Source organism: Maniola jurtina, chromosome 4 (genome assembly GCF_905333055.1).
Source record: "Maniola jurtina chromosome 4, ilManJurt1.1, whole genome shotgun sequence".
Lineage (NCBI taxonomy): Eukaryota > Metazoa > Arthropoda > Insecta > Lepidoptera > Nymphalidae > Maniola > Maniola jurtina.
Genome location: NC_060032.1, coordinates 14353809 through 14363995, shown reverse-complemented (window position 1 = coordinate 14363995; position 10187 = coordinate 14353809). Strand labels below are relative to the sequence as shown.

Here is a 10187-nt window from a genome sequence, read left to right as displayed (position 1 = left end):
TCGCAGACGAAGGATACCGTACAAGATATTTTTTTTTTGTGTAACCACATTTTCACGCTTTCGGATTTTTGCCTTTACTTGTACTATATGACATTGCATTGCCCATGACTCAAGGTCAAAGGGAAACCCTACGGTTTTGATAACTTTGACGTGTCTCGATAGACAGATATATGATTAAGTGATCCTTTAAAGTGTTCATTTTTTTCTAGAGATACGGAATCCTAAAAATACCATAATTTGAATTTGTATCTGAGTTTTATTTTTTTATACTATTTGTATCTTAGTTTATATGTATTTCATAAGAAAAACATTTAAAAAAGTGTGTTTTAATTACTGCAGTTTTAAAACTAAATATACATTTTATTAAGTAGTATCTTGTAAAGTACGCACTTGTATTTAAAGGAGTAACAATTTTCATTAATATTTTGAAGATTTTCAAATATTAGTTCTTTGAGTAGACTTACAAACTGCCCTTGGGAAAAGAGGTATATTTTCTAATTAAAAGCGCCCAACTCCAACGCACGTCGCACTCCAAACTTCAAATGTTTATAAAGAGCGCCAAGTTAACCAAATCACCATTTTATTTATGACCCTCATAATTAATGTCTTCAGGATTTTTGGAGTACTTAAACTTAACTTTGTTGAACGAAACATTCTTATGAGTTTTACTTTATAAATTTTAATTATTATTAGGACCTTTTAGGGAATTATAATAAAAATAAAGTTCACTCATTTTTATTCGTATTACATTAATAATTTATAAAATAATATTAATTAGATGAAAAAAGGACTGTATTTGGATTATTAGTCTACCTAGCAACGCTGGCAATGGGCCACCATTTTTTAAAGTTGGTACGCTTGAAGGTAAAAGGTGCGTAAACCCCCTGCCAATATCTATTTGTCTGGGTCAGCTACGTGTATATGTTACACACACAAGCGTACGAATTTGTCTTCACTTTTAAAAATACCATTGTATGAACTTTGCTTATCTAGAGCCTTATAAAATCTTTGCTTCATTTATTGCGTAGAGATCAATATACACAGTATGAGTTATTCAATTGAGGAGTTCTATAATAATTATAAAGTGATTTAGGTTTGTTGATTTGGTTGGTTGGTTCTGTAAAATAGACTGATACAGATGTTCTATTTCATGAAGACCGTTTGATTATATTGGTGTAAGTGCACATACATTGTTATAGTGTGCTTGGCGCTCAGTTTCGACCGTGACGCGGTTTACTTTACGCACACAAATGCGATAACGCTTATCTGTACACTGACAACCGAAGCTGAGCGTTCATCGTGGAATAGAACATCCAGAACTCTAATTAAATAAGTTATAGGTGACTTCGTCTGTGTTGGTGTTAGCTGGCGGGCGTGCTCTGCCTTTTTGGAGTGTTTTTTTTGTTAAAACTGACTGGAAAGCGCTCTAAAGGAGTGCTGTGCGTATGTCGGCGAGTGCCGGCACAGACGGGGTCCATACTTGGATATTTTAACTAACTTGTTACAAACAACTACAAACATGACATTGGCTAATCTTTGTAAAGCGAGAAGAGAGAGAAAAAAAAGTTATAGGTAGATATTTATTATATTTTATGTGACAACCCAACAAAAGCAAGCGTGTATCTCGAGGTACGCTGTGGTACGAACTTATAATAATTCGTACTATTTGTTCAAGACAAACAAAAACCTGTATTACTTAGTTTCGTTTAATTAAGCGGACCCTTATCACAATGAAAGTGCTGACCGTCAGCATAATATAAGAAGGTACAGTATACTAGACCCATACATAACTGGGATATTTAGTATCGCCTGATTTACGTGGTGATAAATCGTTACCCTTGGGTAAATATGAGAATTGCTATTATTACGCTTTTCTTTGTTCAGCTTTCAAAGCTTTTGTTATTTTCATCTATAGATGAAAAACAAGTGAGTAAATTAACCTTAAGTCAAGCCAATTTATGGTTGATAAAACCTTATTTCTCGCAATTTAGGTGAGCACATCTTCAGGAAACCTTCATCAACACGACTGGAGAATTGAACCGATTTTGACACTGTTGTGTACATGTTATGTATACGTGTAAAAGATTGTAAAAAAAAAGTAGTCGCCATATTGGCTCTATGTGTCAACTGTCATGTCAAGAGTATGAATTAACCGTTCTTTTTTTCTCTCGTCTGGCTTTACACAGATTAGCCAATGTCAGGAACCGTTCTTTTGCCGTTAAAAGTACGGTAAACCGTTTTTAATTACCATATTTTGACATGACAGTTGAGTGTCGATAGAGCAAATAATGCCAGTCTTTTATTGACGCGCTCCAAATTCAGTTCAATACAAGTAGGTAATAATGATCGAAAAAGCCATCGCAATATTTAAAAAAAAAGTCAAACTGAATAAAACTGCCATTGTTTGATAAAATCATTGAGTCAGCACAAGCCTGATAAATGATACAATAATTGATAAATGATACGACATCAGATTTGTCTCGAGGATGCGAGTGTCTTGGGCACATAAAATTCTTAAAGGGCCGAAACACATAAGCGCGTTGCGGCGCCGCGCCGCTGAAATCGGCAGTGCGCTATAGCGGTGCGGCGCCGCAACGCACGACGTGAATTCCAGCGTTATGACGTCATACTTGTTGACAAGGATGCAGTTTGTTTCTAACACTCTTGCAAACAACACGTGTCAACCGAGAAGCAGTTTTAAAATTAAAATGTCTGACGTTGACGTCGATCTGTTTATATCTTCGGTTCAGGAACACCGTTGTTTGTGGGATACTAGTGACGAAACCTATAAAGACAAATTTATAAAACAAGAAGCATGGAAAAGCATTTGTGAGATCGTTTATGTTGATTACAAGGAAAAAAACTCAACCGAAAAATCAAAACTGGGTAAGTAGTAACATATAGTCTTAGGCAATGATATTTTAAACTAAAGATAAGTTACGTTCATAGTAATTTACGTTTTAAATCTGTTCCTGTGTTTAAATCATTACCTCCCAGCAATCCAAAACTGCACACATTTGCAAGTTTTACTGATTAGCAAACCAAAAGATATGAAATAAAACGCAATTGAAAGAGATAGCTATAATTTTAATGGTTGCACTTCAAACGTTTCTTGTGCATAGAGTAACATTTATAGTCGTAGAGTGGACACTTGATTCAAAACTATTCAAAAGTACATAGATAAGAAATAAAACATCTTACAAAAGTAAATCACATTTATTGAAAATTTTAACAGTGAAATAATTAATAATGAAAGAAAAGAAATAAAATACACATTTTTAACCGACTTCAAAAAAGGAAGAGGTTACTCAGTTCGACCGTATATATGCTTTTTTTATGTTTGTTCACAACATGTTAAATAGTTTGAATCAAATGTATTAAGGTATTATTTGTATTTTGAACTGAGTAGGTATACGAACATTCATATTTTGTTTAATTGCCAACTTAGGGCGCCAACATCACTGGAAAAGTAATTACAAAAATCATTCCGTATTAGATGTGGGCTTAAATTATTTTCATTTGCTGTGGGCAAATGCAACATTTGCAGATCAGAATCATCAAAGATAATGTCATCGGTCGCTTGTACTCCATCTCGATTCAAAACAAAGTTGTGCATTACACAACATGCCTTGATAATGTCTGTCGCAAATTCGTATTGCACATTCATAGATCGATGAAATATGCGCCATTTATTGGCTAGGATGCCAAAAGCGCACTCGACATATCTTCGGGCACGACTCAGTCGATAATTGTAAACTCTTTGTTGTACCGACAAATGTTTTCCTGAGTAAGGGCGCATGACGTTATTCGAAATTGAGAATGCTTCATCTCCTACAAAAACAAATGGAGTTTCATTTTGAGAACCTGGTAAAGGCTTTGGTACAGGAATAGGTAATTTGCGTGTCATAATCAAATCATAAAGTTTAGAGTTCTGGAAAACGGTGGAGTCACTTTCCTTGCCATACGCTCCTATATCGACAAAAATGAATCTATATCTAGAATCTACAAGAGCTAATAAAACTATTGAATTATAGCCCTTATAATTGTAAAACAGTGATCCACTGTGCGCAGGACATGTAATACGGACATGTTTACCATCAAGAGCTCCTATGCAGTTAGGAAAATTTGCTTTCTTGTCAAACTCAATAGCGACATCTTCTAGAACCTGTTTTGTTATAGGAGGTATATTTTGACTTGATAGATGTTTCCATATGGCGCGACAAACTGTCCTTACAATTTTTGCTATTGTACTTGCTCCTCGGAAGTAATTCGTATGCATGGTTTTAAAGTCACTGCCGGTTGCTAGAAATCTAAAATGAAATAATAATTAGTAGGCAAATAATAAAATAATACAAATGTAGGTATAATCAAACTCAAACCGCGCAGGTAATAGTGTTGCTAAAGGAATAGATTTTCAAAGATAGACAGGTAGTTTTTCAAAGAAGTACTCAATAAATATTTTACATTATGGTTGTTCTAGGCAAAGTCAATCAGTTTTTAACTTGCCTAAGTCAAGAAAAAGCAGAAAATTATTCTTTTTCGGCGGCCAGCCATTTATATGAAATTGGATGGACCGAAAGTACTTATGAAAGTTATATCAAATTTTATATGTAGTATAAATGGAATCTAGGGAATTTTAGTCTTTATTACTATTTTTCACTTGTGAAGTTTTTTGTTGCAGGTAATGATTTAGTCAAGAAGTGGAAGGCCATAAAAGATAATTTTGCTAAATATCAAAAAAAACTAAAAGATGCCAATCGATCAGGAGCTGGAGCTGCAAAAATTAAAGAATATCACTTGAATAAACAATTACAGTTTTTGAAAAAGGTTTCACAAAATGCAACTGATTCCAGTTTATGCGTAGCGGAAGGAGATATTGAGAATGAAATAACGGCATTGCCTCGTTATAAAAGTCAACCACGAAAACGAAAGGCAGATGATAAGGATGATATTGAAGAAGATTTATTGGCAATATTAAAAACACCGGAGAATAGACATTTGCATTTTTTCAAGGGGATTTTACCATCTCTACAATCGTTAAATGAGAATCAAACATTGATATTTCAAAGTCGGGTGCTTCAAATATTAACCGACATTCTTCAACCTTCAATTCATCAAAATACACATCACGGCTATAATCAAGAATATCAGCATCAGGGTTACAATCAAGGATATTCAACTATGAGATACGATAATACGGTTCAGAGTGGCTACCACACTTCTACTCCTGGAAATTCGATTACTGAACAGAGGACTACCTCATCATCAAACCAACAACGTCCAATAAATTCACCATTTTTACTGGACGAAACGTCAGCTACTTCCTATGTTTCACAAGATGAGGAGTTTGATTTTTCTTAAATTGATCATTACATTTTTTAAGGCCTATTAAAGTATTCTTAAAGTAAGAAAATTGTATAATGCAAAAAGCTTAATTTGATTCTGTCTTGTTTCATTTGAACCTGGCTTTGTACCACTAGGTACCCCCAAACCATGAACACTAGTGATGCAAAATTTTTATCGACACCCCGCTAGTACCACAGGTGTATAAAGCCAGGGGTACAAATAAAACTAAACATTTGATTCCGAGTGCCATAAACATCAATAAAAAAAAATAAGAAACCTATTTGTTTTACCTTAAAGTTAAGCCCAGCATTTCCAAAGCAGTAACTGGTTTTCTTCCTTTATTTTTTTTCTTCTGTATATATTTTGATAACTCGCTTAATAGCTCTTCAAATGATGATATACTCATTCTAAAGTAGGCAACAAATTTTTTTTCGTCTATCTTTAATGCTTCGTATTTTTTAGAAAAGAACTCGCCATTTGGATTCATACCCTTACTTAATGGATGTATCCAGTATCTTCTTTGCCGTATTTTTAAGATAGAATAATGTCTTCTTAATAACAAATAAGCAATAAGTTTATTACGATCCATCGCAGAGAGACGTCTATCCACACTCAAAAATCACGAGAAAATGGTTGCCCTACCATAATGCCCTGTTTCGCGACGCCGCAACGCGGCAACGCAACTGCCGATTTTGGCGTTGCGGCGCCGCAAAAATAAGCAGTTTGCGTTATGTGTTTCGGCCCTATAACAAGTGTAAATTAAAAATTTATAACACCCCCGACAAGTGAAGTTACAGTAACTAGAAAAGACCGAAAAGACCTGATAACTTTCAAACGGCTGAACCAATTTTCTTGGACTATTCCGCGCCTACGATCCAAGTTTTCCAAAACATCATTTTCAAATAAATAATTATGTATCAAGGCAACGTCCATCTTGACAGCTTGACATTTGTCAATTGACATAATATTATGAACCTAACGGTTATGTAACCTTCTTTTCTACAAGAAAACTAGAAAAGAGCTGATAACTCTTAAACGGCTGCGCCAATTTTTTTGGATTATAGCTAAGAACACTCTCGATCAAGCCACCTTTCAAACAAAAAAAACTAAATTAAAATCGGTTCATTCGTTTAGGCGCTACGATGCCACAGACAGATACACAGATACACAGACACACAGATACACAGATACACACGTCAAACTTATAACACCCCTCTTTTTGGGTCGGGGGTTAATAATCAAAATGACGGATTTTATACGTTTTATTATGTGCAGGCTAAAAACATCCAATGCAAACCACAGTCGGGGTTTTTTGGAAACTTTTTAAATAACTTGTTTATGATTTATAACGAGATTAGTTTTAATTACAGTCAGGAATTATTACAATGGTCGCAATGCGTCAAAATTACGTAATTTGGACGATCACAAAGAGACTTTGTGGTTAAGATTTGTTAAAATTAAGTAGAACAAACAATGAAATCGCTACAGTTCCGCCCGCCCGATCGATCCCTTTAATGTTACGTAGAAAACAAGGAACTGTTTCTTAATTAATTCTTTTGTTTAGGTATGTGTATGAAGCAGAATTTCAATATTGGACGCGAAAGTCATACTATGCACCGGGTTAGCCATCTTGACCTGTCGCGAACTATAGGTTCCCAAACAAAAGAGTTTAATAAATAGGATAATTTTTGGTACTGTTGAAATGTATGTAAATAGAACTAAATAAAAAAATTCTACAGATAAGATTTTTTTTATTAATAGTAAGTTTTAAAGCTTAGTACTAGAAAATTTAATAGAGCTTTTTGTTCAACATTGAATCATAGTCGTTGTTAACCGAGAAACGTCCAATGCTGGGTATAGGTCTCTTGTATAGATTTTCATACGCCACGGTCTTGCCCTATCGGTCATAGTTCAAAGCCTTACGATATTGGTATTACAAGGTGCTGGAAAGGCAACCTCGCACTGAAAACCGCAGCCAGCATGGGCAAATCTTTCACTAGGTGGGCAGATGATATTAAATGAGTCACAGGGGCGCCATTGGATTCAAGCAGCACAAGATCATGTGAAAAATAGAGAAAATAAACTTATTTACCAACTCAATCTACATAGAGTATCGTTTTACAACATGCATGCCTAGCTTCGTATATGTAGATTGTACATACATATATATATGCTTGGTACTTGTACTTATTGCATGTCAATATATCTAAAATCATGATGAGCAGTAACTGTGCAACTGAAGTTAGAATATAATTGAAACATCAATTTATGTTGGAAGTTTGGTTGGAAGCCTTGGGTGAAGATAATAATTGCGAGTATGTAGTATCAAAGTTGTAGGTACAACACTGAAGTTACAGTTCATGACTGGAGTTTATCAGGCTAAAATTATTATTAAGGCGAAAGTATGTGTGTGTGTTTGTATGTGTGTGTGCGTGTGTGTTGTGTGTGTTTCTTAGTCTTTCACGCAATAACTAAACTAAGCTAAGTACCTAAACCAAACCGTAGAACAACGGAATCCATGCGAAACCTTATCTTCCTTTTGCTCTAACCTTCATACGACAACCTACTAGGTAGGTAAACATTTATGAGGTTTTCGAAAAAGGAAATTCTCTTTGTTATTCGATTTCAAACCTTTAAATATTCCTTTGTTGGCTTTGTGGCAAAGAAATGTTTATGAAATAACAATAAAAAACCATGTTCGGAACGCTCTTATTACTTTATAACAAGTCTTCCAACATATGGCGTGATGGAACAAAAACAAAGCGCTCCAGAGTTTCAAACTTTTGAAACATTCGATAGTTCGAGGTTTTCATGAAAATATTGAAAAACTCACTGAAGCGGCGAGACGACGCCTTTGTTACCAGTAATTGTTGTTTACTTCAAAGCTGTAAAATAGGTAATTTTTTTATTTATAGACTAGCGCTTGGTCGTAACCGGATTTGCTCTTAAGTGATGATGCAGCCTAAAATGGAGCGTGCTTGCCTAGAAGATGCCTATTCACTGCTCTAACACATCTTTTGTATAATATTTTCTATACAATTGAAATAGTAGACAACTCGTCTCTCCCACGTTGGCTGTCGAGCAAACTTTACTGAGAAAATGTGTTTATTTTATTACTAAAATACATTTTACATTTCAATTTAAATATCTCCAACTTTTCATTAGTAGAGAGTAAATACGTCTAGCTATACAACAAGGAGGCCTTAATAATAAATATTACTTTATTGTTACACATTCTGTCTTCCCTGTCTTCGATTAACCCTTTGTCTTAGTTACTCAACGTCGGAAACGTTATTTACTGAAAAGCCACGCTCGTAAAATCAACTACTGTTATTACTATCTAAGACGAGTATATGAATGTACGGCATAAATCTGCAGTAAGTATAATAAAAAAGAACAACAATCGCAATCGCAAACGAAATAAAAAATGCAAGAAGTTTCACTTCAGCTGCAGAAATAAACATCTAAGTATGAACACATTTTCTTGGACTTCAATAGATTATATGAAAAAAACGTTTGGTTTGGTTGACGTATATATTGCATTATTTTAAATAATAATAATTTTTTATCATTAATATTTTGCAAGAACTTCCAATTTTACTTGCCATTCAGAGCAACAAAATATATTCTGCTTTTTAACCCCCTACCCAAAAAGAGGGGTGTTATAAGTTTGACGTGTGTATCTGTGTTTCTGTCTGTGGCATCGTAGCTCCTAAACTAATGAACCGATTTTAATTTAATTTTTTTTTGTTTGAAAGGTGGCTTGATCGAGAGTGTTCTTAGCTATAATCCAAGAAAATCGGTTTAGCCTTTCAGCTCTTTTCTAGTTACTGTAACCTTCACTTGTCGGGGGTGTTATAAGTTTTTAATTTACACTTGTTATGAAATAAAATTGACAGTACAATATTAAAGAAACAAGAAGCACATAAATACTGTGATTATTTTCTGTGCTGAAAAAATGAGTATGGTGAAAATATTATCACAGAGATGAAAATATAATAATACAATCAAATTACAAGAACGGAATCTTTCTGTCTGTAATTTATATTCGCTTAGACGTTGGAGAATTGCTTTGAGGGCTATTACTTCGCCAATAAAACATTGAGTTCACCAATTAAGGTAATTGCTATTTGACAAATCGCAAAAATGCTGTACTTTGAAGTAAATTGTTTATTTTTCTAAAGCATTAACAGCTATTAAATACATGCAATTAAAAACTTCAGTTTGTGAAGATTATAAGGGCCTCTTTTTATTTAGTATACATTATCCCAATAAAAAAAAAAACCAAGTTGAAAACATTGCTGTTCGCAACTTGTTCTGTAAAAGTTTTCTTTAACATCTTGATACTTTGAAGCCAACCTCCAGAAAATGATATGTTTAGGTTTAGCAATCAATTTTAACTGTTAGTTTTATACTAAATGTTTTTCGTTTCTTAAATAATCTAAAACTAACCAAAAAACTTCCTGTGCTATTTATTTTCTTGCAGGCGCTCTATGGAATTCAGTGTCCACTGGACTGTCATGGCGGAAGGACTGTGCGCGTCATTTCGTCGCAAAATATTATTTAAAATGAATTTAAGCTTATTATTTTTGAATGAAAGTTGTGTTTATAATCGTTGAAAAATAAAATAGGGATTTTTTCATTTCTAAATGAAGCCTGCTTATATACTAAAATTTATTCTAAAGTTACGGTTTTACCAGGTAAATACTCGGAGGTTGTCATAGATTATGATGACAGATAGTAAGTGTTCTAAATAGGTATTATACCTATGTTTTTTAGGAGATAGCGCGCCTCGTTTCGGGCGCCGTGTTCCGAAATGGATTTCGTAGTAGTGCAAGTTT

The 10187-nt window shown here is 34.1% G+C and overlaps 3 protein-coding genes across 4 annotated transcripts in view; 2 read left to right on the top strand and 1 right to left on the bottom strand.

Moving 5' to 3' along the window:
* The window catches only part of LOC123864120 (GTPase-activating Rap/Ran-GAP domain-like protein 3), a 219424-nt gene that overhangs the window by 47619 nt on the left and 161618 nt on the right, over positions 1 to 10187 (top strand). The window lies entirely within an intron of this gene.
* LOC123864154 lies at positions 2542 to 5440 on the top strand. Its single transcript, XM_045904430.1, has 2 exons — positions 2542 to 2886; positions 4682 to 5440. The coding sequence occupies exons 1-2, from the start codon at positions 2619 to 2621 to the stop codon at positions 5359 to 5361; spliced, it is 948 nt and encodes a 315-aa protein (XP_045760386.1). The 5' UTR covers positions 2542 to 2618; the 3' UTR covers positions 5362 to 5440.
* Positions 3198 to 6087, bottom strand: LOC123864144 (protein ALP1-like). Of its 2 annotated transcripts, XM_045904418.1 has the most exons (3): positions 5637 to 6087; positions 4096 to 4310; positions 3198 to 3831 (listed from the first exon to the last, which is right to left on the bottom strand). In XM_045904418.1, exons 1-3 carry the CDS (start codon positions 5933 to 5935, stop codon positions 3422 to 3424), a joined length of 924 nt encoding a protein of 307 aa, XP_045760374.1. In that variant the 5' UTR covers positions 5936 to 6087; the 3' UTR covers positions 3198 to 3421. The 2 variants fall into 2 exon arrangements, with proteins under 2 accessions (XP_045760374.1, XP_045760373.1); XM_045904417.1 differs by having other exon boundaries at positions 3198 to 4310.

Excerpts from the sequence above, each read along its gene's own strand:
- LOC123864154 (XM_045904430.1), top strand. The coding sequence starts at position 2,619 with ATGACGTCATACTTGTTGACAAGGATGCAGTTTGTTTCTAACACTCTT. Across the intron at positions 2,887-4,681 it reads AACCGAAAAATCAAAACTGG|GTAATGATTTAGTCAAGAAG; the intron begins GTAAGTAGTAAC and ends TTTTTGTTGCAG.
- LOC123864144 (XM_045904417.1), bottom strand. The coding sequence starts at position 5,935 with ATGGATCGTAATAAACTTATTGCTTATTTGTTATTAAGAAGACATTAT. Across the intron at positions 4,311-5,636 it reads ATGCTGGGCTTAACTTTAAG|ATTTCTAGCAACCGGCAGTG; the intron begins GTAAAACAAATA and ends ATTTCATTTTAG.